Source organism: Pectinophora gossypiella, chromosome 25 (genome assembly GCF_024362695.1).
Source record: "Pectinophora gossypiella chromosome 25, ilPecGoss1.1, whole genome shotgun sequence".
NCBI classification, from domain to species: Eukaryota; Metazoa; Arthropoda; class Insecta; order Lepidoptera; family Gelechiidae; genus Pectinophora; species Pectinophora gossypiella.
The window spans coordinates 9842426-9869022 of NC_065428.1; the positions used below are offsets into that span (position 1 = coordinate 9842426).

The following is a 26597-nucleotide window of genomic DNA, read 5'->3' on the forward strand; positions in this document are numbered from 1 at the left end:
ATAGGATTCCATAGGTACATGTCCATAAGACGGATAGGAATTATCATCATCATTAATTTAAGAGCCACGCTCTTGTCGGTGCAGCATGCAAATTTTTAGGGAAAAATAGGGCAGTGGTTTCCCTCTTGCCTTCTGCCCCGCATTACTCTGTCTGACGAGAGAAGAGCTTCCTATCTTAGAAACTGCGAAAAGTCCCGTATAAAATTTCACCCCCTCTAAAGTGGTTGGGGCAGATGTTCCCGCAACCCGAATGTCCCGCACAACTGACCAATAGGACGTCATTGCCCTTGAGGCGTGTAACTTTTTGCACTAATGCTATAATAACAGTTGCGCTCTCTAGCGCACAGTTGGTGAATTATGAAAAAGACCTTTAAGCACTCGATGCATTCACATAAAAGGACACTTATGGCATTGTTAACTCTATTTAAGATTTTTTGTCATTTATGACTTAAAACTAGATGTGCGAAATGATGCTCGATTTTTTGTTAATCACAAATGGTCCGCATACCAATTTTTAGCTTTCTCCCTTGAAAATTGCGGAATGCTCTATACAAACTTCCACCCCCCATTTTATGGAAGTAGGAGGTTAGAAAGAGACAATGGCCCCGATTCCTGCAGACACCTCCTAATTTTACTCTAAGTTATACCTCTCATTTTCTTATCCGCCGAAAAGGAAAAGGACGGATGATTGACAGCTCTTCATTTTAGGAAGAATGATAAATGAATGAATAACCCGGGCGAATCAAAAAGGTATCTCGCTGGTATGCAAACCGTTTGACGTGAGCTGTTAACTGAATTCTGTCGGGTTATTGGCCAATGTAAAATTTTTTGACGGCTGTTTTAGTTTTGTGTTTAAAATTGACGTGTGTTCCATAAATTTTATGCTTGTCGATTACTCGTCCCTTTCCTTTTCGGCGGATAAGAAAATGACAGATAGAACTTAAAATAAAATTAGATGGTATTTACAGGAATTAGCACCAATAAATAGCCTATATTATTGCTCCGTTTTAACGTGAAAGACGAACAAACAGCCACATAAACTTTTTCGCATTTATAATATCAGTATGAATTCGTCGTAGGTAAACCCTGAAAAATAATAAATATTATTGTGAAATCACCAGTGAACCATTCTATTATACGTTCAGGCCATGTACTTATAATGTTGTGATAAATTGGCTAGATTAGTAATACCTAGTAGTGAAGTAATAAAAAAAATAAGAATTCGGTGACAGTTCAGTGCCTGTTGAAATATGAAGGCGGTAGTGTGGGTGGGAGTATTTGCTTTGACTGTCGCTGTGCCCATTGAGGTAAGTTCTAACCACAGAATAGAAGAAAGTTGGAAGGGCCACGTGAGCGCGAAACGCGCGCCATACAAGTAGTTATTAAAAGTCCGCGATAGTTATTAAAAGGTGAATTGTAGCGTTGACAGCGACTTTCCGAACGGCGACCCTCGCTACGGCGAGTCTCTTTACGGCGAGTGGCCTTATTTTCCCTCTACGTCGAGCGAGTTTTGACGTTATTGTACAGTTATGGCGTTTATTTATTATGGTTGGTATTCCACCTCACAACCCACACGATAAGAAGAAGAATGTAGTCTACGTCTGACCACCCCAATTGGGATATAGTGAGCTTATGTTATGTGATGTGAGGAGCTCGGTGGCGCAGCGGTAAACGCGCTCGGTCTGCGATTGTCGAAGTTAAGCAACTTTCGCAAAGGCCGGTCATAGGATGGGTGACCACAAAAAAAAGTTTTCATCTCGAGTTCCTCCGTGCTTCGGAAGGCACGTTAAGCCGTTGGCCCCGGCTGCATTAGCAGTCGTTAATAACTATCAATCCGCACTGGGCCCGCGTGATGGTTTAAGGCCCGATCTCCCTATCCATCCATAGGGAAGGCCCGTGCCCCAGCAGTGGGGACGTTAATGGGCTGGTGATGATGTACAGTTATGGTAAAAACTGTTTTGCTATTTTCTTATACTTTTCAGTTCGTTGTTTTTGTATAAGTAGTAGTGTTAGAGGTCGTCTTGTGCATTATAAGCTGCAGACCAAAAAATCTGATATCGACTATCATGCAAGGAGAACCCTCCTTATCACGGGAAAGCTAAAAACCTTAGTATGATGGGCTATTTATAAAAAAAAAACCTATTTTGTATGCAGTATCTTACGAAAAATTGTGATAAAATTGCAGTCTTATCACATAAAGTATCATCACTAATTTAAGAGCCACGCTCTTGTCGGTGTAGCATTCTCCTTGCTACTTTTTAGAGAAAAATAGGACAGTGGTTTCCCTCTTGCCTTCCGTAGTAGCTTCCGTACATAAAGTATACATTGCCGTTAAAGTGGCTATGGAATTTGAGAAGTAGTAGAGCTATCGTAGTTATCTGTTTGCAGGAGTAGTAGTAAAAGAGAGTGGGGTTGAACCGGCGACAGCGGTTCTCATACAAAATGCGCGTTAGGGCCTTTCCAACCTCTTTCTTCTACTCCGTGGTCCTAACGTACACCCGAATAACTATCTATAACATCGCACATAGTATTTATATTATTACTAGCTTTTGCCCGCGACTTCGTCCGCGTGGCGTGTTATAAAAGAGAACTATTTCTCATACAAAAGGATTTTCCCGCTAATTCCCGTTCCCGTGGGAATTTCGGGAATTCCTTTCTTAGTGCACCTCTACGGTACCTAAGCTACGTCCCATCTAAATTTTAAGTGCCTACGTTTAGCCGTTTAGGCTGTGCGTTGATATGTCAGTCAGTCAGTTTCTCCTTTTATATATTTAGATAATCTTCTCTTCGTATCGTGTGGGTTGATGAGGTACCAACCTCAACCTGGAATACCAATTCCACCTCACAACCCAACCCTAGTGTCAAGGTTATTATTGAGCCGCCAAAGGCCCCTGACATGGCTCATGACCAGGACCAACGGCTCAGCGTGCCGAAGCACGGATCATCTTACTTTCGGACAATCAGGTGATGAGTCTGTAAAGTCCTAAGCAAACTAAGGATCACAAAGTGATTTTTGTGATATGTCACTACCGGGATTCGAACAAGGGACCTCCGGATCATTAGACCAACGCTCAACCACTAGACCACGGAGGCCTATTATTATAATTTCATATTATCAGTACAGAACTAGGAGAAAAATGCTTCAGGCAAGGTCGTAAGAGCGTGTCATTAAATAACTGTATAAGAAGAAAATTTGTGATAGGACAAAGTTTTCCTTACAGCATACATACATACATAAATTCACGCCCGTATACTGTAACAGGGTGGGTAGAGTAATCAAAGACAACCTGCAGCCACTGTTGATACGAAGTCAAGATGGATAGGTATGATGAACCTTATGGTGGAAACGAATTCATCTGTCGGATTTTACGACTGCATTGATTTAGAAGCTTGATTTTTTTTTCAAGGAAACGCATCATACCTAACTTGACAGACAAACACAAAAATAAATTAATAGTAAAATGCATACAAAAAGATCACTACATAGTATAAAACAAAGTCGCTTTTTCTGTCCCTATATCCCTATGTACAGTCATGAATGATATTATGTACCCACTTTAGAACCCTGTCGCACTACCATATTTGACATTTAATGAGACTTACAGTTTAATTTGTCAAAAAGTTAATGTGACATGGTATCAAAGTGGTATATGTACATATTAGTGCTCGTGACCGTACGCTTAAATCTTTAAAACTACGCAACGGATTTTGATGCGGTTTTTTTTCAATAGATAGAGTGATTCAAGAGGAAGGTTTATGTACAATAACAGCCATTAAATAGTGGAGAAATACTGTTATTATTGAGGTTTTTAATGTGATGTCGTAAATAATTTCATTTTTTCTCAGCATTGCACCCGAGCTAGTCGCTAGTATATTATAAAATCTTTACGTTAGAGCACTACTTATACGCTTGTCATTAATTTCCAGTTTTTTCCCTCTAAGTATGTGAGTTATTTTTCTTTGTATACCCAATAGCAGGTATAACTCTTTGGTGAAAACTTGGTTGCCTATTGTACGGTCACGTGTACTAATATGTATACACTTTAAAACCTTGTTCCATTAACTTTTTTGCCAAATTAAACCGCAAGTCTCATTAAATGTCAAATATGATAATGCGACAGAGTTCCAAAGTGGGTGCATGATATTGCTCATGACTGTACTACATATATTATATGTGTTATATTTATAATGTTTTATAAAAGCCGTATGTTTTCCTTAAATAAATAAAGTGATCCCATAAAGATTCCGTTTTACCTTTTGAGGTTCGGAAACCTAAAAAGGAAGAGGAGGCACTTTTCGAGTAGTTGCTGTATAAAGTGCTATTATTATAATATCTGTAACATTTTAGGTCAGAGTCGTTCCCGATAAAGACTCGGAAATAAAGCGACAAATTTTCACTTGGCTCCAAAGGGAATACATTGCCAACGATGGAGACCTCTCAAAGATAAGCCAGCAAAGTTCGCCAGAAGACTTCCGAATCGAAAGCTACATTTACGAAAACAGCATACCAACATTCGTTGTCACCACTAACGACAACAAACGGTATAAAATACGTATAAAAAAGAAAGATGTAATTCGAAAAGGTTAGTACTTATATCTAACTTTTTTGGTATTTTAAGTTGCCATTTACGTTCTCGAGTTCAAGACTTTACTCACGGGATTCGAGAATATCATTCTGCTAACAAAACATCATCATCTCCCTAGCATTATCCCGTTTTTAACAGGATCCGCTTACCCATGAAGATTTTACAGGTGTTTTACAGAAGCGACTGCCTGTCTGACCTTCCAACCCGCGAAGCGAAAACCAGCCCAATACAGGTTAAGTCACATTCCTCCGAAAATGCATTTCTCGGGAATGTTGGTTTCCTCACGATGTTTTCCTTCACCGAGCTATACAAAACAACTCACTATCTATACTGCCAACAAAACAAAATAATTCCAAAATAATGATATTATATGCCTCAGTCTTACTGGAGTAAATTTGACGTGAGGTGACGTAGGGTGGTATTAATAAACGAATCTTAATTGCAAAACGAATCTTAATTAAACGAATTGCTATTTAGCAATAAGGCCGCCTATTGTACCTATGTTTTTATTCGTATGTTTATGTCCTTTGTATATGTCGTTGTGCAATAAAGTATTATTGATTGATTGATTGATTGAATCTTAACTGAGACTGCCCTCAAGATCACGCTCAAGTGCCTGTTTTTATATAAGAACTGTCATATTGACATGATCTTGAGAGCAGTCTCGAAGCTGAGGTTAGTTTATTAACCTCTCATCTGCTGAGATGAGAGGCACAATAGCTTTTACATTGTGTCTGGCCCTGATCAGTGTTTCCCGCATTCGAAGGGTTAATACCGCCCTAAGGGTGGTAATAATAAACAAATCTCAACTGAGACTGTTCTCAAGATCACGCTCAAGTCCCTGTTTTTATATAAGAACTGTCACATTGACATGATCTGAGAGCAGTCTCGATGCTGAGATTAGTTTATTAATACCACCCTAAGAATATCGATTTTCAGCCGAGTTCGAGGTTTTCCTTTAAGGTCGCGTCAATTGGGGAAGGGGTCGGGGTTTGAGTTAACAACGTTTTAGAATAAGGGTTTAAAGTTTCATAGTCTTAAGTACACAACATTCGCGAAGTTGCCTGCTCTCTAACTCTATAATCTTATTAAATATTTTTGTTTTAGATGTTTATGAAAATCTCGCATACATTCAACCCGAACATAAGGTGAGTTTAACTATATTTATATCCATAGTAGGTCTTCTTCTTCTATCGTGCGGGTTGTGAGGTGGTGTGCCAACTCTCATCAACCCTGGTGTCAGGGTTACTATTGAGCCGCCAAAGGCCCCTGACAATGGCGCATGTAACGAATACTTACATCAGTAAATAGTAACCGGGACCGACGGCTTAACGTGCCTTCCGAAGCACGGATCATCTTACTTTTCGGACAATCTGGCGATCAGCCTGTAATGTCCTAACCAAACTAGGGATCACAAAGTGATTTTTTTGATATGTCCCCATCGGGACCTTCGGATCGTGAGCCCAACGCTCAACCATTGGACCTCGGAGGTCGTTATCCATAGTAGGTACCTTCATATAACGGATGTTTCATATGAGAATCACGAAGAAGTCCATAAAGTCAATGATGAACATAATGGAAACGAATTTTAATCTTAAAGAAATAGTCACTTTAGTCCTGTGACACACGGGCTTTCTTCTCAAACGGGGAGCGCCTGTTTGATCCCCGGTTGGCGTACTTGCACTAATGCGTTATTAATTTATCTTAAGTGCAGTTTTCACTAACACAGTTGGCTCGAACATTAAGATGGCGATACGGATCACCACCTAACGTTGGTCTTATAGAAAGCTCGGTGAGGTGTGTGTCATCATTAGTTTAAGAGCCATGCTCTTGTCGGCGTAGCATTCCCCCGATACCGACGCCACCGACGTGGTCGACGATTTCCCTCATTCAGCGCTTATCGCTATCGACCCACTAGGGTCGATTAATTCTTTCAAATATTTTTCCTCTCAGACGACGCCCTGAGCCGAGGTTCGCGCCCAACTGGGCACCCTCAGGCCTGTTGTCTTAAACGTTGTAGCGGGTGAGAGCCTTTAGCGCTCCCCATTTGTCCTGCCAAGTAGTTAATGCCATCTGCGGCAAATCTACAATAAGTCACGTCAAAAAAAAAATCTCCATACTATATTTTTAGGGAAAAATAGGGCTATATGGGAGGTGTGTGTACTTAGTTCAAATTGCGATGGATGATTATGACTAAACCAATTGGGAAAATAAATGGTCGCGAGCTTATTTTTTGGACATGATTCGACCACTACACTAGAGCGTTACCCATCACCAGCGGGCTTAGCACCGTAAGCGCGACTCTTTCTCGCCTCGACATACGTCACCCGTCACTCTCTCACAGTACTGCACAGAAAGAGACAGACGAACTCTGTCGCGGGGAGAAAGAGTCGCGTGTTTACGGTGCTAGGCATGCAGGTAGATTTAGTAATGATCATGACGACAACAGGGGGTTAAAAAAGCCACATCGAAGCAATACATCTAACAAAAAAAAAAAAAAACAATTGGCTACTTGACAACCAATTTAAAACCGAGTAAAATGAATGAAATACTGACCTGTGACGTCATCAATAAAACATCATACTCATTGTTACTTAATTCATAAATAAAATTCGAAAATAACTCGAAAAGTAAAATGAGATTGATTTTTGATCATCTTAGACTGGTTTCTATTTCTAGAATAGCATTTTATAATTTATTCTTGACCCAGTCAAATACCCTATTGCTATTTGACATTTGTTTGCATTGCGCACTTACTTTACTTTTTATATGCGCAAGTGTCAAATTGCAATATTGCTTTTTTAGATGAACGGCTTTGATGTGTCCTTTTTAACCCCCCAGGTTACAAGTTTGTTAAACAATTTGTAACTTTTTCAGGTGGCACAGTCAATACATTCGTACTCTTCATACAAATTTTCACCTGCTTATAAAACTTATCTGGAGTACAATGAAGTCGACGTGGGAACTCCCTTGACAGAAGCAGAAGTATTAAGTATAAGGCAAAGTCAATCCACCCAATCAGGAAAGTCTACTTACTGGGTGAATTTCGGTCAATATTTCGGCCTGGATACCACTAAACCGAAAGATTTTCGAATAGCGAAAGATTTGCAACTTCTTGTGACGTCATCTAAAATTATTAATCAGAATGAAGAAGCAGCACTCGCAAACATAAAAGCAATTTACGACAAGGAATTAAGAGGTAAAGATTTTAATGTAAAATGGGACACTGAAGGCAGGTTCAATTTTCTAAAAGTGATTTCGAAAAAGTATATAGAACATCCTCAAGAAAGAGACATTAAATTACAAATAAAAAACAGAGGCATAGTAAAGCAAATCTTCTTAAAGACTTCTCTTGAGCCAGATGATATATCGATCGTACAACATCCCAGTAAAGAAAATAAAATAAAATATTTGACAAAATTGTCAGAATATGTAGACTTAGACATAAATAACCCTAAGAATATTGAAGTACTACAAAATCTTTTTATAATTTTATTATCTGAATTAAAAAGTAATTCAAACATGAATTTCAAAACAGCAGCTTTAAAGGTCAAAAATATGTATGAAAAAGAAATCGGAAGAAACAACTTTGATTTAAAGCTAAACAATGTGGATGGGAAAAAATATTTAGAAATAGATGTAAAAAAAAGTGTTGATGACAATTATGACATTAAAGATGATGACAGTCATATAAATGACGATGAAAATAATGATAACGATACTTATGAAGATAAAAATAACAATATAGATAACATTGACTATATTAAGAATGTCGATATTAAGAACGGTAGCGATTACGGTAACATTGATGATATTAGCGATGATAATATTGAAAACGACAGTGATTATGGTAAGATAGACAACATTAGCGATGATGATATTAAAAACGACAGCGATAATGTTACCATTGATGATATTAGCGATGATGACATTAAAAATGATAGAGATAATGGTGACATTGACGACATTAGTGATGATGAGTATAAAATTAACGGTGATAAAGGTAAGATTGATGATAGTAGCGATGATGACATTAAAAATGATAAGGATAATGGTGACATTGACGACATTAGTGATGATGACTATAAACTTAACGGTGATAAAGGTAAGATTGATGATAGTAGCGATGATGACATTAAAAATGATAGGGATAATGGTGTCATTGACGACATTAGTGATGATGAGTATAAAATTAACGGTGATAAAAGTAAGATTGATGATAGTAGCGATGATGACATTGAAAAGGACAGTAAAGATGATAACAATGACTACACTCGCGATAATAGTTACATTATCGGAGAAATAAGCGATTATGACGGTAATAAAGATTATATTGAAACAAATCCTTTAGTAAACTATAATATTGAATACAATAATGTCAATAATGAGCATATAGAAGGCGATAACACTGGCGATAATGACGAACACTATGATAATAATTACGATTCAAAGCAAAAGTACTATAATGCTTATACTTATGTAATTGGTAATAAAAGAGGCGTTAAATACAAGAACGATGTTGAAAACGGTTATCCAACACCGATACAAGACTCGAGACCGATGATTGACACTGTTGAAGATGATTCATCACACAGTGGTTTATATCATAGAAGTCCAAATAATGATAACACTAAATCAATTGAAGATCGTAAAGACATTGAAATAAATGGCAAACGTGAGCCCGTTGATGATTTGTCACGAGGCCTTCCTTTGCAGGGTAATGTAAACAGTACAATATTTGTCAAATCTGCATTATTACCAGACGAAATATCGTCATTAAAAGAAAACGTAAAAAATAATCCGGGTGCTGTTTGGAAGCAGTTTGAACCCTTGACAAAAGACTTGAACATAGAAAATCCGAGCGATTTATCACTTTTTGCAGACTTTTATATCCTAGTAGTGTCGTATTTACAGAATAATCCAAAGGACAGTTTTTTAAATAATGTTTTGACTGTTAAAAAGTTATATGAAGACATTTTATCAAAATATCCATATACTATTGAAAGTGTTAAGGTAAATGGAAAAGGATATTTAAAAATAACATTAGCACAATCAGATGATGAACCATTTGCTTCAGATTTCAGTAAATTAAATTACCTAGATGCATTTACTGCAGAAGGTATGAGATCATATGATACCGCAGATAAAAATCCTTTCACATTCAATTCAGATAGATACAACCCGAACAATATTGAAAAAAATAAATCCATAGACTACGGTGAAGTGTTTAAGAAATTAATAATTCCGCGTGAATGTAATCCTAAAGTACAACCGTATAATATTGACGGAACAACACATTTAAACTTTGAGGTCCACCGCTCTGAACAACATAAGTCATTTCCCAGAACATTTAGAGATATTGCAAGGAAATTTAAAATCCAGCAATCGGTTATTCAAGAATATCAGTCACATCCGGAGAAATTTGATATCAGTCAACATTTTATCAAAAATAAAAATGGAACAGATAACTATAAAGAAACTATATCAATTGTATTAGTTATGAATGAAGACGTTGCAATTAACTTGTTAAATTTTGTAGACGAGCAACCAAAAGAACTATGGTGGTCATTCTACGATCGATTAGGTATGGATATAAACAACGAGCAAGATAACGAGATTTTCAAATATTTGTACCTCATCATAATGTCTCAAGCAATGGAAAACGATTCTGGAGTTGTCGATGCTGTAAAACTCCTTTATATAGCTGAGATAAAAGGGCATTACGTGGATGCAGTTGTCTTTACGCGAAATGGTATTACGTTTCTATATCTAATTGTAGATAAGTCTTATCCGCGACTAAAACCGCACCCGAAACCGCCATCGCAACTGCAACCGAAAGTAATAGAAATACCAACGATAAATTATCTAATGAGAATACGAAAACTATGGGACTCCAAAAATAATATTAACTTTTCTTGGTTAAACTTTATAAGATTATTTGGTTTAGACCAAAACAATCCTCAAGATGTTGTTATAGCTAAAGATCTGAATGTAATTTACTTGTCATATTTACTGGTGGTTCGTAACCAAATAACTGCTATGATGATGACAAGAAAAATCTACGTAAACGTATTGGCAGATAAACAATACCATCTAGTATTCGCAAAAAATTATTATGGATATCCTGTGCTCAAAATTATACAAGGAGGACAAAGAAACAATTCTGGCAAGGCCAATTTCTTTATAGTCCTCGATTAACGTCAAAATTACAATATTAAAACAATAGGCAACTACAATTGCATATAAATATGATTAACAATTACTTATTAAATCTGAATAGTCTAAGTAAGAATTACAAGACACAGAAGTGAAATCTCTTACACCTGAAATAGATAATTAATTTGATGTAAGGCCAAGAAAATAAGAAGACATGGTAAGGAGTTTAAACATAGTATCTGTTTTTATAGTTGATTAAAAAGACACTTATAGAAGCGCTGAAACAGGTATTTTTGTGGAAAACAGTACGAAAAACCATTTTGAAGAAGACCATAGAACTTTACAGCCCACTATTCCTATTAATTTTATGCTAGTAGGTAGTGTTTTATTTCGACACTGAGAACTCACGGAAAAGGATTATTTAAACTATGATAAATAAAGTTGATTGTGAACGAAATCTTTTATTTTGGAGCACCTAATCTGTGAATCAACTTCCCAATACCTCGTCTCAGTCAACAGTTTTGCTCTTTTCACTTTAAGTTAGCAGGCAGTAGCTTCTGTAAAAACAGAACCGGTTAAATCTTTAGGTTAGGTAAGCAGACCCCGTCAAAACGGGACACCGTTAAGAGATTATGATGATTTTTAGTTAAGTAAGTATGTAAGTATACCTAATACTACTACAATTCTCTAAAAGCAACCTCAGCGCTATGCTCACAGCTTAGGCTGTGACGTTTGTCACCTCCAAACAAAACCTTTAATAAATTAATCAGAAACATAAAATTACTTTCACTAACTCCGTAAAAATGTCTGCAGGATTTTTTGCAAAAATGTAATATTTGGGTCTAATTTAAAGCTCGATAAGAAAGAGTAGAAAGTTCTAAGGACTAAAACTGTCTATTTGTGAGTTCTCCTTGATAGCTTATTCTTCTTAACATGACTTAATGTTTTGCCTCGGATGGCATTAACTACTTGTACTATTATGATAACTTTTTGTAAAATACGTTGCTGCAGTTTTCTTCGAATACCCCAACGAGATTTTTTGGGCTTTCAAACTTCATTCTAGCCAGTTTTTGCTTTCTTAACGTGCTATATAGGTAATAGTGCCTATTCATTGTAAGTAGTTGTGTTGTTGAAGCTACCATTCACCATAATAATATTAATAATACCTAATATGTCTCCGTAATAATAGGATACCTAAATAAAATAAATGTCTTACTACGACTTTCAATTCGTGGCTGAATACCTAGAGTAATATTAACATTGATCAATCACTGTGTCTCCCAATATAATAATAAATTATAGTAAACATCAGTCAACTGACACTTCGGATAATTTAGGCAAGCCTGTATGATTCAAAAAAATAAATAAAACCAATTAGTGCAAACATTAATAATTTCACATGAAACATAGGAGAAAATGAATTAACATTATTGCGATAATGATAAAAGCATGTTATAGCGATAAGCGATTTCACAGGTACAGGCGACAAGGCAGAAAAATAGCAAAGGTCGCTTTGGTCAAAGCGAAAGCAAAGCAAGCGGACGATGATATTGCCAGTTTTTTTCACGTGTTGTGCTATAATATGTGCATCGGTTTGCAGTGAAACGGTAAATAAGTTTTGAGTTAACTAAACGAATACACTTATTGATGTGTCCTACATAAAACACATGCATGACAAACAAGAATTAAAATAATTCATCTAACACTTGAAAGCGTTAAAAACTTGAAACACAACCTATATACTGTGTGAATTACGACACTTTGTTTTGGAAATTCAAGCGTTATTGATTAAATGACTAAGCTTTCAGATTGTTAAATCTTTTTCTAATTATGTGGTAGAATACAAAAAGTATTTAATTAATACTTAGTATTTACAATTTATTTGGAGCCTTGATCAAATGTGCGTTCCACAAGGTTGAAGTTTAGGTTCATTTCTCTTTTTAGTCTATATAGATTACTTATGATTACAATTATCTGAACTATTTTAAAGAAAGAAAGAAAGAAACATTTATTACTTCCGGACACCATAGACACAGACAGACAGGATTTGATTGTTTTATTTATTTATCATTTATGAAATACACACCAACATAATCATTACAAGTTCTTAACCTAATGCGACAATACTAGGACACTAGAAGATGTTGCACTATTTGCAAATGATGATATATCAATATATTTCAAATTGAATAAAAATAAAGTTGCTCTCCGACGTTCTAGAGTTCTATCTATCTATCCTACTTTGCCTGTATATCTACACCTGCTGCTGGGTATAGGCCTGATCCTTTCCAGTCCCGGTAGGTACAAGTTTCATCCATTACTTTCCGGCGTACCTTACAATGTCATTCTACCATCGGGCTGGTGATCTGCCTCGATTTGCATATCATCCCTTGGCCACCATTCATCTGTTATCTTCCCTTTTTGCCAAGTGTCCCGCCGATCACTTAAGCCTAGTTTTAGATTTAGTGTCCATTAAATTCATCTTTATTTGGGTTATGTAATTATCTTTTGACTTTGCGTAAAAAAGCTTTTTTACAAGATTATTTTTTATTATTATTTTAATGATAAATGGTTGGTTCTGATTCATAGTTATAATCTTTGATAAGTATGTATGTAACATTATGTTCATTAGACTCGCTTATTTTTGCGTTTGTTTAATTTTTTCTTTCGTTTTTGCGAAATAACGAAATAATTACGCTAGAAATATTTTCGTAACAAGCAAACAGCAGGTCTAAAGCAATTCACCTAAAAATATCATCATCATCAATCAGCCCGCATCATTCCACTACTGGGTCCATTTTGTACAACCCTTTTCGGTCCTGCGCCACCGTCATCCATAACTTTCCAATTTTTAACAATATGCCCAGCTGTTTGCGTCGTACGGCTGATGATGATGATATTCAAAATATGGTTGCTTACGAGACTGCGTTATAGATTTCGGGCACATCCCGGACACTTCACGAAAAACACCTCGTTTTACACAGACTACACATTAACGTCATAGTACACGCGCATCTGTGTTGTGACGTCAGACGCCCATACGATTTAAGACTAAGGGTGGTATTAATAAACTAATCTCAGCTGAGACTGCTCTCAAGATCATGCTCAAGTCTCTGTTTTTATATGAGAACTGTCACATTGACATGATCTTGAGGGCAGTCTCGAAGCTGAGATTAGTTTATTAATACCACCCTAAGGGCTCAGCTTCGAGACTGCTCTCAAGATCATGTCAATATGACAGTTCCTAATACATAAAAACAGGAACTTGAGCGTGATCTTGAGGGCAGTCTCAGTTGGATTCGTTTTTTAATTCCACCCTTAAGCATGTTCGAGGGAGGTGAGGTAAACCCAGCTCAGCCGCTGGTGGGAAGCGGAGAATTGCCGTCCTAACGTACTTAGTATTATTCCTTGTTCTATGCTTTGAGTAAGAAGAAAACCTTACGCAAGATAGGTAGGTATAACTTGCCAATAACATTCCACGGTATATTATCAATAGGTGTGGTTAACTAAAAGTGTTGCTAATTGAAAAGACACGATACTTAATATAAAATAATAATAAAAGCTCACGTGAATAGTATACATGGTTAAAGACCGTAAATTCTTGTAGGAGTCAGTCAGTCATGACCGGATAATTTATACTAAAATGTGTTAATGGCAGAGCCTTGGTAGCGCAGTTGGAACAAAGCTTGACTCTCACTGTGAACTCTGGCTTCAATCCCAGCAAGAGTCTAAACCATTGATTTTCGAATTAGTTTTCGGATTCATGTACTAGAGTGGCTAGTGGTAGCCCATTTGGTAAAACGCTTGCCTCTCACATTAAGGTCGCAGGTTGGAGTCCAGCACAAGCCTAAATCAATGATTGTCGAATTTGTCATGCCATAAAACTAGTTAAAATCTTTTGAAATTATTTCTTTTTTTTTTTGCAATAAAGTCTATTTGTATTATATTGTATTTGTTTTCGAATTCATGTTTGGATCATAAATGATTATCACGTGCTCAACGGTGAAGTAAAACATTGTGAGGAACCATTCATTCCCGAGAAACGCGTTTCGAAGATAAGTATGTGATCTATTAAGTAGATTTATAGGACTGATTTTCCCTTCGCGGGTTGGAAGGTCAAACAGGCAGTCGCTTCTGTAAAAACCGGACCTGTCAATCTTCAGGTTAGGTAAGCGGACCATGTGGAAACGGTATAACGCTAGGAAGATGTCGACGTTTCATTTCAGACGGGTGATCGTAATGTGGACGATAGGACATCACGACGCCGCGAATTTTTTGGTAGCGATCGACCCGCTGATATTTCAAATGAAGATTACGATGTACGTATTTTAATGACACTTTTTATTATACAGGGTGTTAGTGACATCGTAACAAATACTTAGAAGGATGATTCCGCTCATGATACTGAGTTTATATCAAGTTAAATTTCATATCGGAAAATTTATAAATATTTTTGTGTTGTCTTTAATTACTTTCAATACCATACTTTTGCGACGAAAAATTCCAATTGATATCATCTCAGAATCTAGGTCGGATTCATCCCTCAAAATTTTCGTTACGATGTCACTAACACCCTCTATAGTACCATATTTATACGTGAATGATTTTTTACATTAAGTAGCTAAAGTAAATCTTATATCCGTTATGCGACCGATTCAAAACAATGGGGTTTGGATTTTAAAAAGACATTCGGTCTTAGGCGGGTGGACCCGTGGTAGACGAGTTGGTAGAACGCTTGCCTCTGACTGTGAGGTCGTAGGTTTGAATCCAGCACAGGCCTAAACCAATGATTATCACGTGTTAAGCGGTGAAGGAAAACATCGTGAGGAAACCCACATTCCCGAGAAACGCTTTTTCGGAGGTAAGTGACATAAGCTGTATTGGGCTGGTTTTCCCTTCGCGGGTTGGAAGGTCAGACAGGCCAGTCGCTTCTGTAAAAAACCGGATCTGCCCAATCTTCAGGTTAGGTAAGCGGACCCTGTGGAAACGAAATAATGCTAACATTAGCAGATGATGATGATGACAGTATCCTCCTAAGGCCGATATTTGCAGATACTTACAATAGTTAATTAAACAATGGGATTTGATTTTTAAAAGGACATTCGGTCCTACGACTTAAAGTTTTTTTTTTATTTGCAGTGGCCAGACATAAATGACTATGATACCGTAAGTGAAAGTTAAATTATACAGGGTGTTAGTGACATCGTAACGAATACTGAAGGGGATGATTCAGACCATGATCCTGAGTTAATATCAAGTGGAATTTTCCACCAGGCAGAATCAAGGTCTGAATAATCCCTCAAGGGTATGTTATCACATCATAGACACTATTTCCTTAAATTTTGTACCGGGTGAGAGCCTTTAGCGCTCCCCATTTGTGCGGCCAAGTAGTTAATGCCAGTTGCGACAAATCTATAATAAATCACTCCAAAAACAGATGATGAACATAGCGAAGGCACTCACTTGCGTATTTTTATAATATTAGTTAGAATATATTCATACAAGCTCGGTATTTTAAAAGTAGCTACAAGATTAGGTTATACCATAACTTGTCACAGCTTTATTTTAGATCCCAATAATAATCTTGTGTTGTATTTTTTTCAGGATACTACATATTATCGTAAATTCTATGTAAACCCAACAGTAATCAATAAAAGTGAATCTATAAGACAACGTGTCACACCAACAAGGCAGCCTCGTACGAATCATCTACAAAAATATAACAATAAACTGCTTGCTAAAATCTTCAATCATGCCTTGAGCTTATTACTCGAGGTATTGTACCATGGAAGTCCAAGTATTGATACTGAGCATTACTTGCTGGAGAAAATCAGGAGATATACTCAAACAGCGTCACCAAAAAGTCATCTAAGCGCCAAAATTTACAAGAAATTAATTCTTCTGGAGGCACATCTAACCAATGGCAAGAGCGTGTTGCTAGATCAAAGTAATGAAGACCAATATTGGCGGCCAAAAACATTTTTACCAAAATTAGATCACCTACCATGCAGAGATGTATTAGATGACCTTATTGTTAAGGCACACGCCACGTATATGGACTTAACAAAATATCCAAATTGCTATCCAGAAGCTGTTGAGAAGAAGAATACTTTCAACAAAATCATACTAGACTCGCTAAATCCATTTATTCGGTATGAAGACACTGAAAACCGACATCATCCAAAAGAGGAGATAGAACCATTCAAAGCTAAACCCATAAGTAGTGACAGCGGCGTAATGGAATTGCTTCAAAACTATCGACCAGGTCTTATGATTACTCTACCTGGCAATGAACCCTTAATTTCTCTTGATAGCGCTACTAAAGTAGTAAATAGCCCCGTCGATATACCAGAAATTAATCTTACAAAGGAGGTACTCCTTAATAGTAACATACCGAAAATAAATCCTAGCACCGATCTTGATTCCATAAGAAATGAATTAATAAAAAACTTGTATCCTGCAAATAAATTGTCAAAAAATCCTTTAGAACAACTAATGGTATCGCCTCAAGATGTACCATATGACATACCTGATTCAGGGTCTACTACTTATGACTTAATTAACCAAGCAATATTTGAAGACGAAATCAAAGAAGCTGAACAAAAGTGGTTGAAGGAACATAAATCTGACATTAAAAAACATCCACGTGAATACAAGAAACCGTTTAAAGTAGTAGCTCTTAAACCACTATATTCTAATGAAATCGATGAATCTGCGGTGCTAACTGATGAAAATATCGATATTAACAATTATTACGGAAGAGACGTCGATTTATCTAATGAAAACCCGGAAGACTTCAAAAATGCTTCAAAAATAAAACTTCCAAAAAAGAAATTAATAAATACCTCTTTTGTGAACGAGAAAACGGTGAGTACAAACACCTATTACAGACCATCAAAAAATATGAAAACTAATGCAGTTAAACATAAGCATAGAGTTAGACTTCCATCTACGCCAGAAGATATCAGTGATGACTTTGTACCTGTCAAAGCAGTCATTGAAAATTATGTTAGGACTATAAAACTAAGCGCGCTTAAAGCTTTATCAAGTCAGGAAGGCAATGTAAGTAACTCAATAGTTCAAAATGTTGTTGAAAGTATTATCAAAGTTCCCATAAGAGGTAAAGACCAGAAAACAAAATCAAACATTCCTAAAAAAAGTTTTCCATGTTATAATACCTAATGTCTTTTTTACTCCGCAAGATTAGAGAACCAAAAATTACCGACTCAAAATCAAAAATTAGTCCTAATGATGACCTCGCACCAACTACTCAGCAACTTGCTTTTAGCAACTAGTTGTCAAGTTCTAAGCTCACATCAAGGGAACGGTTTGATATTTTACACATGCTTAAACTTATTAAAGAATATAACTTTTAACAGAAAGTTCTTACCCTTTTTTCGATAATCCTATATTAGTACCATCACATCATCAGTTTAAGAGCCACGCTATTGTCGGTGTAGCATTTTCCATTCCAGTCTATCAATGGCCAATCCTTGACTTCCCTATATGACACAACGTTAACCTACCTCGTTATTAGTACCACGGGCTCAATTATATAAACCAGTCGCATACAATCGGATGATGATGATCAATATTATTTCTAATTATTCGTATCACTGTCTAAAGTGTTATTAACTAAACTTTCAGTCACCAACAAATTGTAATAAAAATATTTTTTTTATTTACAGTCACCAAACAGTGAGAGCTATGAAAAAATAACTTATCTTCCATTACTAAGTGAGGATACTGGAGAATACATACGTCCTCCGTCAACAGACGTTCATAAAAGAGAAAAAAATAATCTTTCACTGCCCGTTATCGAAATCGAAAATCAGAATAATAGTCCGTTAACGGAGATTACAAAAAAGGTTCAGTTTTTAAATCACTCGCCCCATCACCAGCAATCCGAAGAAAACGATGACATTGATATTAAAAAAATCTACAGCGAGGAAACAAATATACCGAATAAAACTAAAGAACCTTACCACCATCACTTGAACTTACCATTTGAAGTTATAAATGTTTCGCCGGTCCTCTTTTCAAAGCCTGCAGACAACATTGCAAATTTAAATAAATTAAAACCTAATTCTAATATTCCACAGGATAATGACAATATATTTATCTCTAGCAGTGAAGAGAACGATAATACTAAATTACCTAACTATGATGACGAAACGATGCAATCGGATGAAAAAATATCCGGTGAAATGTATGATTTAAAGCCTATGTTTGATATTATGCAACAAATTATGTATAAAACACCACTTCTAACAAAAAATACGGACCAAGGACAGACTGAATTTAAATCGAAAACAAACGACATTCAGAAAAGTTCTGGTTATTATCCGGATCTCGATTTAACTAAGTTGACTGCACTTCTTAAACTTAAGCCCAAAAACCCAATTTCAATAAACAATAGTTTATACTCTGTCCCCGAGTCCGTAGAAGTCATAACCACATCATCAATAACGGATATCCCGAAAGACAACATTTTGTCTCCGGATTCAGTGAGTTTAGTCGCACAACTAGAGACTCTTAATTCTAAATCCAAAAGACCAAAACCAATACCCGGTTCAACAGAAATTGTACTTACGAAAAAAATCTTCGCTATCCTGACAAACCCTGATTTATCTACTAATCCTGATTTACAAAACCAGATTCAAGAACTAATTATACTTCTAGACAAAGTAAAAAATCCTGAAACTGCAGACTATGATGAACTTTATACCGTGCAGATTTCCTCGGAAGAAATCCAGACAAAAGATCCAGTTTCGTTGATAGTTGAAACATTCCAGAAACTTTGTGAACATCCAGAAAAGAAAAATACTCTGATTTCTCTTCTTCGAAGCATGATCAACCATGATGATACTAGGACTAATAATGTAAAACGACTTCCGTATTTAATTAAAATGTTAAAAATCAGCCCACAAGATTTTCGGGAAGTCAAGATCGAGGACCTAAGTCCTACAATTACTGACAATGACAATTTTATATCAAAATTAAATAGCAAAAATAATTACGAAAATTCATCTGAACTAAACGAAGGATATATAATTAAAACTTTGAATAACAGTGTAGTTCATCCCAGAGAATCACCAGAAGCAGCAAAGGATAAACTTAACCTTAACAAATTTATAAATAATATCTTCAAAGACCGTAACCGCAACTTGAAAAATATCGCTAATTTTGCAGATACCCCAAAGAGTGAAATAAATTTTGATCTTATGAAATCTACGCCAGATGTTATTGAGCTAACTTATAAAATGAAGAGATCTGGTTCCCCTAATAATTACTATGTCAGATATAGGATTCCTTACCATGTCTTTGCGTCTAACTTTAAAAATCTTTTGTTACGTAAAACGAGGTCAGATCCCGAACATTTATTTGAGCAGCTGAATCCATTGACAAACATAACAGAAGTATCACCAGATTTAAAATATGTTAATAGAAACGAGTTACTGAAAATGATTGCGGTTGACGGAACTTACGTAAAAGCCAAGGCTCTAAAAAATCCGACAAACGACTTACGAGAGCCACGTCCTGATGACCTTAAAAGTATGTTAGAATTTGAAAACACTATAAATGCACTTGATAAACTGATTAACGTAAATGTAACTACAAAGCAGCTAGAGCAAGACCACAGATCAAGAAAGCACTCAATTAGTTACATCGATAATGAGCACGATGATGAGTCGAGCGAAATAACCCTTTACGACGGACACAATTTAAAAAGAGGAGGTTCAAACTACAGCGCAGAGTTAGAAAATACGACTGAAAATTATGTGCCTCCAACATTTCCAGATATAAACAACTTAGGTAACTTTTTCCTTCACGCGATTTCAAGTAATGTCACTAATTTGAGAAATCATACAAAAGATCTAATCCAAATATTATCTAATGGCAATGTTTCGTCTACTACAGTGTCAAGTACAAATATTGAGATAGCATACAATAAAACAAAAACTTCAGATGGTGGAAATAGTATGAACCGGGGAGAAAACAGTACAAGTATCACAAGAAATGTTACTACTGCAAAATACACTATTAAAGAAACTTCAAATGCAATTGTAAACAAAACATCACACGTGACAAAAGCCAACGTTACTGCCCCATCACCTGTAATCAATCGAACTTGGATATGAGATTAACATATCCTTAAATATTTTCATATTTACCTATATTTTTAATTATTTATTATATTAAATTTGTGAGATCAGGAGCATGGAATAAGTAAAACAATTTCTGGAGTAACACTGTTCTTTTATTTCTATTAAACCCTTTTTTGCTTTGCAAATGTCCGTTATATTGTAGCATTCTTTCTTCTACATTCACTCACTTCTAAGAGAATACTTCCTCTAAGTTGTCAAAGCGATAAAAGTGAAGTAGATTTACATTTTCATAATGCATAGGACTGTTGCCAATCGATAGTTGACCTTGAAAATCGTCTATACAATCGATAGGATTGTCGATACTATCGACCTAAAGCTATCGATAGTATTACTTCTGACTATTAAAAGAACTATCGATACTTAGTTTTTTTTTAACTAGGTATCGATTGTCTATAGTGCATAGTCTTCTGTAGTGTGGGTAGTCAGGTCGAAGACAGTTCTGACCTGGTGTTAGGATTATTATCGAGCCGCCAAAGGCATCTGACGTACTTCATTGTCATGTACTTATAGAGAAAAAGATCAGTTACTGAGCTAGCGAGTTGTTTGTAAGCAGTGATGAAAATATGAACCATTACTCGTCATAATTATTTCCGTATTTATAATAGCTACAGTTACGAGTATTCGACAGAAAGAAAGAGTATTTTTTGAACATGAAGTGTGTGCGAATAACTGAAAAATGAAGCCACTGACAATGCCGTAAGCGTGGCCAATTATATTGGTCAGCAAAAATTTAGTATCGATCGCCATCGACTCGCAAAGAAGAAGACTGAAAAAATGATACAACTCGAGTTGTATTACTTTTTACCCTTTTTACTGACGGTACAGAATTATCAAACTGATGTTTTTACATTATGTGTTTGTGGTCTATTACAGAAACGACACGTAATCAGAAGGTCAATCCATTACTTTGCAAGAAACTGATTGGACTTTTGCAGCAGTAGGTACATAAATACCTAAAGACTACAATATGTCTAAGTAAGTATTAGTCACACGAAATCCTCATTTCGAGGTAATCAAATATTTTAGTCAACAATGTCCAAGAATTTTCGATTAGTAGTACCTAAGTAGGTAGCCAAAGTAGGGACTATCTCGCAGTGTTATTAATTGCATGTCTCAGGAAACGAACACAAGACCTCCAGATACATACATACATACATAAACTCACGCCCGTAATCCCTAATGGGGTGGGCAGAGCCACAAGTAATCAAAGACAACTTGCAGCCACTGTTGATACGAAGTCCAAAGATGGATATGATGAACCTTACCAAGACCTTATGAAGACCTCCAGATATTCTAACATAATTATGAAACCACGAAATAGATTGAAGATTATTAAGAATTAACTTAGAGGGCTAAGTTTTTATAAGTACAGTGATATTGGATATTGTAAACAAACATAATAATATTACCTAACATGGAATGTAGAGACTGTAAATGGTATCTCTACTTTTGTGAAATCAAAAGGTGAAATTCGCAATGGATTAGAGACCTGTGTCTAAATTAATATCAATATTATTTTTTAAGAAATTGTAACTTAGATACATTTCCCGCCATTTAACAAAAAAAAAATAAAGAAAAATTCTATATCACTTTTGCATTTCATCGATGTGTTCGATATGTATAATAAACATGAATAAATTTATTGATTTTCTGCGAATTAAATAACTTACAAAAATTAAATAAGTTTTATTAGATATTTAGATTAAATATCAGTATATGTTCACAAATAAAATTAAATTTTATATTATGAAAATTAATAATGAAACGAACGAACATGGACATGATGCGCTTATTTTGTAATTTAAAACGCTAAGATACTTGCATACATAAGTAAGCAATTGGCAATCTCTCAGAGCAATCTACGGCAGCTATCTCTCTTGTATATTCATGTTATTTCGTAAAAGATGTAAAATTAGATTATTTTGTGTCCGACCCATAGAGATAGGAAATTATATGGAGGCGCCCTGTTCTACTATATAAACATCATCTTATACAAATATGAGTAGTTTATGAAACAGGTCGTCAATAATCGTTTTGTCTCTTTTTTACTAGTACAAAATTTCATTTGGTAAAAGAGATAAATATATATTTGTTATTTCTAGTTATGGCAACATTTTGTGATGACGTCACAACAGCTGTAGGTACGTGCCATTTTTCGCCATTTTATGCGCTGTGTTTTGTGGTACTTCTGCTGTCAAGTAGCTGTTTATGAGATCGTATTTTGTGTTTTGCGGATAAATTACGAGGATTTGATTTGCTAAATCGAAGTTGAAGTTGAAAAAAGTGATATTCAACATGTCCGTGTATTGTATTGTACAGTGTGGTGCCAGAAAGGACAGAAATCAACCGTATTTGTCACTTCATAGGTTAGTACCCCGTATTCATTGAATAATACAAACAATCCTATAGATTTTGATGTTACAACGCAACTGAGCCATGAATTTGCATTAAACCTTTATATATTTTGAGTAATTGTCATATTACAAACCGTATTTTTCTTTGTTTTCCAATATCTTTATTCGTCATAGTCAAATTAGTGTTGCGCCAATAATACTGGCTAAGAATACTAGTTATTATTTTTACGTTAACAGGTTTCCAAGAAATAAAAGCTTGAGAAGACGATGGTTAGAGAGAGGCTGTTGGTGTTTAAATTTATATTTAAATTTCAGCCTAGCTTGCATCATCTCACTACTGGCTAGATAGATAACATATTTGTATCATGTTATCACAACATGTTTATACTATCTATCATTCAATTACATATTATTATGTACTTAATATACTTAGTCTGTAACTATTATATGTCGAAACAATTATGAGTTGTACAAATTTTATATAAATAAATGAATGTTATCTTTCATTTCAGGCCATCTTTCAATCCAAAATTGTCGACTGGATTTACTGAAACAGGTGATATTGGAAAACTAATCCACAGCTGCAACGTCGTCTGTGCTGCCATTGCCCGTACGTCTGTCTCATAAGTCAGTACATGAAAAGGTATTTATCAAATAATTTTATATTTTTAACATGATATAGTATAATTCAACCAGGTACACAATGCACTTAAATCAGATATATTTTAGTACATACACTGTTTTAACATTATTATTAAACTTTATTTCAGTCTGTTCAAGACGCGATGAAAAAATTAAAAGATAGCCAATTTGAAGAATATTATGGAAGATCTGCAGAATAAAAATCAAATAATAAAGGGCAAAGTGTATTGATGGAAGAATTGGCAGGGCCGCAAGACTTTTTGAAAAGGCAGGTAAATAAATTTCAAGGTTTACCTTAGCCAAAGAAGTATTCCCAAGAAATAAGAAAGTTTGCTTTAACTTTACATTTTCTTTCTCCGAAAGCGTATAATAATTATATATGCAATGTGACAGGGTGTCACAAAGACAATTTCTAAACAAATTGACACTGTTTAGATTTGTATTTATTGTAAATATAATGTAGTTACATAATAAATAATGTCTGAAATGAATACTTGCTAATAAACAGATTTACGTTATAATTTATGTTTCATTATACACTCCAGGTGGATTCGAATTGTGCGCAATAAAGAATGTAATCAATGTTATAGAGTTGTTAAGGAAACTACTTAGATAAATCTTGACTAAACCCTTTACAAATACAAATATACTTTATTGCACACAACATACCAAAAAGAACAAGTTTTACACAAAACATACACGAAAAATACAGTACACCACCTAATTACCCTTTACCTTCCCTTTCTGTTCTCTTATGAATACTTATTATTATAATGCTATACCTATTATTGGTCAGCAAAAATTTAGTATCGACTCGCAAAGAAGAAGATGCTATACCTAGTAGGTACGAGTATGGTAATTCTAGTATTGAAACAGCTTGCAGCCCTAGTAAAGGCCGCCATTTTATGCGACGAAGTGGCACGTTTTTTTTGTAGGTATTTCCAGTCCATACTCTTATATGTCTATGGTCCGACCGCGCGTTGTAAACAAATGGGTTTGTTATTGTGAATGTATTTTATTCGTTTTATAATTTATATTCTGTTGATGTGGTGTGAATTTATATATTTGAAGACTATTTAAATAAGTTTCATTGTATTAAAATGCTTTCTTCACGGCCGAAGTTCATAAAACCTGGTAAGGACACAATGTTTTTTATTCAAATTTGCTTAGGTGTTTATTTCCTTGGATTAAAATCGAATTGATTAAATTATCTATATGTGCGGAGCATATTGTATGTAATTATTATATTTCGTAAGTTAATACAATGACGATACTTTATTAAAAAAATTTGAGGTTGTAATTTGCTTATAATTTGTTTACTTTTCTATTTTAAGGAGAAGACACTCTTTATCCGACAAGAAGAAAAGATGGTGGAATTGAGACTCTAGTGAATCCAAATATAGAGTCAGCATTATCAATAGACAAAGATGCTAAGAGTAATTTTGTCTACAACCGCTACCATCATTTACCTTTGGAAACTCAACGGCAGAAGTTACCGGTGTTTCAGTATAGGAATCATATTCTGTACCTGCTAGAGAAGTATCAAACCGTGGTGCTTATTGGTGAGACTGGTTGTGGGAAGTCTACTCAAGTTCCTCAGGTAAGTTTGTGAATTAAACTCTATTTTCAATATTTCTGGTACATTAAAAGTTTGAGAAATCGTTGATTAGTTCATAAAATAATTTTAAAGTTACAAAGCTCTACGAGGGCATTTTTGGAATTTCATGCAGTTTTTATTAACAAAACCTAATAAATAACAGATTTGCTAGTTTCAATCCAGGTATTAATTTGTAGTCTCAGTTTTTACCTGGAAAGAAAATAGCTTGATGGTTTTCAACTACATTGTCCTCTACCTACCAATTGCAGTGCCCTTACGGGGTCCAAGTTAAAACCATAATACTAAGTATTTCTGTATTTTTATATCGCATTTTGTACGAATACATGGTCACAATAAAACATTTCTATTTCTTAAGTTTTGTTGAAGGACATCACATCAAAATATATCTATCAAAAAGAATAGTTGAAAATGAGTTGTAACAAGATAAAAATAATTAAATTTTAATTTGTAAGTACTTATATCCTTAAATAAAATTTAAAAGTGTTCCATAAAAATCTTGAAACTTAAATAATACATAATTCGAAACTTAAATAATGAGAATGTTCTCCTTTTTTGAACTAAGTTATAAATCCAAAATAAATTGAGAGTTACAGTGTATTTTTGAAGGTAATTCAGTTTGGTTTGTGTTTCTGTCTTAAATTGAAAGAAATAAACTATTTATTATTAGAGAATGCCACAATAACAATACAAAAACAATAAAAGGAAGGAAGTAATTGCCTTAAAAGGAAGTTTCGGTTTCGGTAGAAATCTTGTTTTGGTCGAACACTACTTGTTAGAGGTATAATTAAATCGCCTGTGTGAAAAAAATAGCAATGACATCTGATTAGATGTAATTTTTTTCACAGGCGTTTTTTTTTCCCTCAATAGAACGCTTTCAGCTGCTATAATCTCTTGATTAGCGTGAACACCGACAGAGGTATTGTGCCACCTCTAATATGATTATAATTGGGTATTTTTCTAGGTCAAAGATAAATTATGAAATTTTAATTACTAATTAAAGACAGAAAAGAAAAACTTTTTCCTTTATCTATTTAATAATAAGTGCGAAATGACACGTTTTCCTACGACGTCA

General features: G+C 35.2%; 2 protein-coding genes and 1 long non-coding RNA gene across 4 annotated transcripts in view; all 3 read left to right on the forward strand.

Annotated features, from left to right (window-relative positions):
- The first annotated feature begins 1250 nt into the window (after nt 1–1250).
- Nucleotides 1251–10386, forward strand: LOC126378013 (protein PFC0760c-like). Its single transcript, XM_050026035.1, has 7 exons — nt 1251–1307; nt 4349–4583; nt 5694–5734; nt 7464–8589; nt 8692–9261; nt 10126–10271; nt 10366–10386. The coding sequence occupies exons 1-7, from the start codon at nt 1251–1253 to the stop codon at nt 10384–10386; spliced, it is 2196 nt and encodes a 731-aa protein (XP_049881992.1).
- A 12482-nt stretch (nt 10387–22868) lies between these two features.
- Nucleotides 22869–24072, forward strand: LOC126378238 (uncharacterized). Its single transcript, XR_007568053.1, has 3 exons — nt 22869–23277; nt 23778–23908; nt 24036–24072. It is a non-coding gene; the product is annotated as an uncharacterized LOC126378238 (long non-coding RNA).
- An 809-nt stretch (nt 24073–24881) lies between these two features.
- The window catches only part of LOC126378073 (probable ATP-dependent RNA helicase DHX35), a 50182-nt gene continuing 48466 nt past the window's right edge, over nt 24882–26597 (forward strand). The window contains exons 1-2 of one of the 2 annotated variants that reach the window (XM_050026207.1): nt 24882–25041; nt 25242–25507. In XM_050026207.1, the coding sequence (XP_049882164.1) occupies nt 25008–25041; nt 25242–25507 (300 nt within the window). In that variant the 5' untranslated portion in view covers nt 24882–25007. The remainder of the gene's footprint in view (nt 25042–25241; nt 25508–26597) is intronic. The other variant, XM_050026206.1, reaches the window with a different exon arrangement.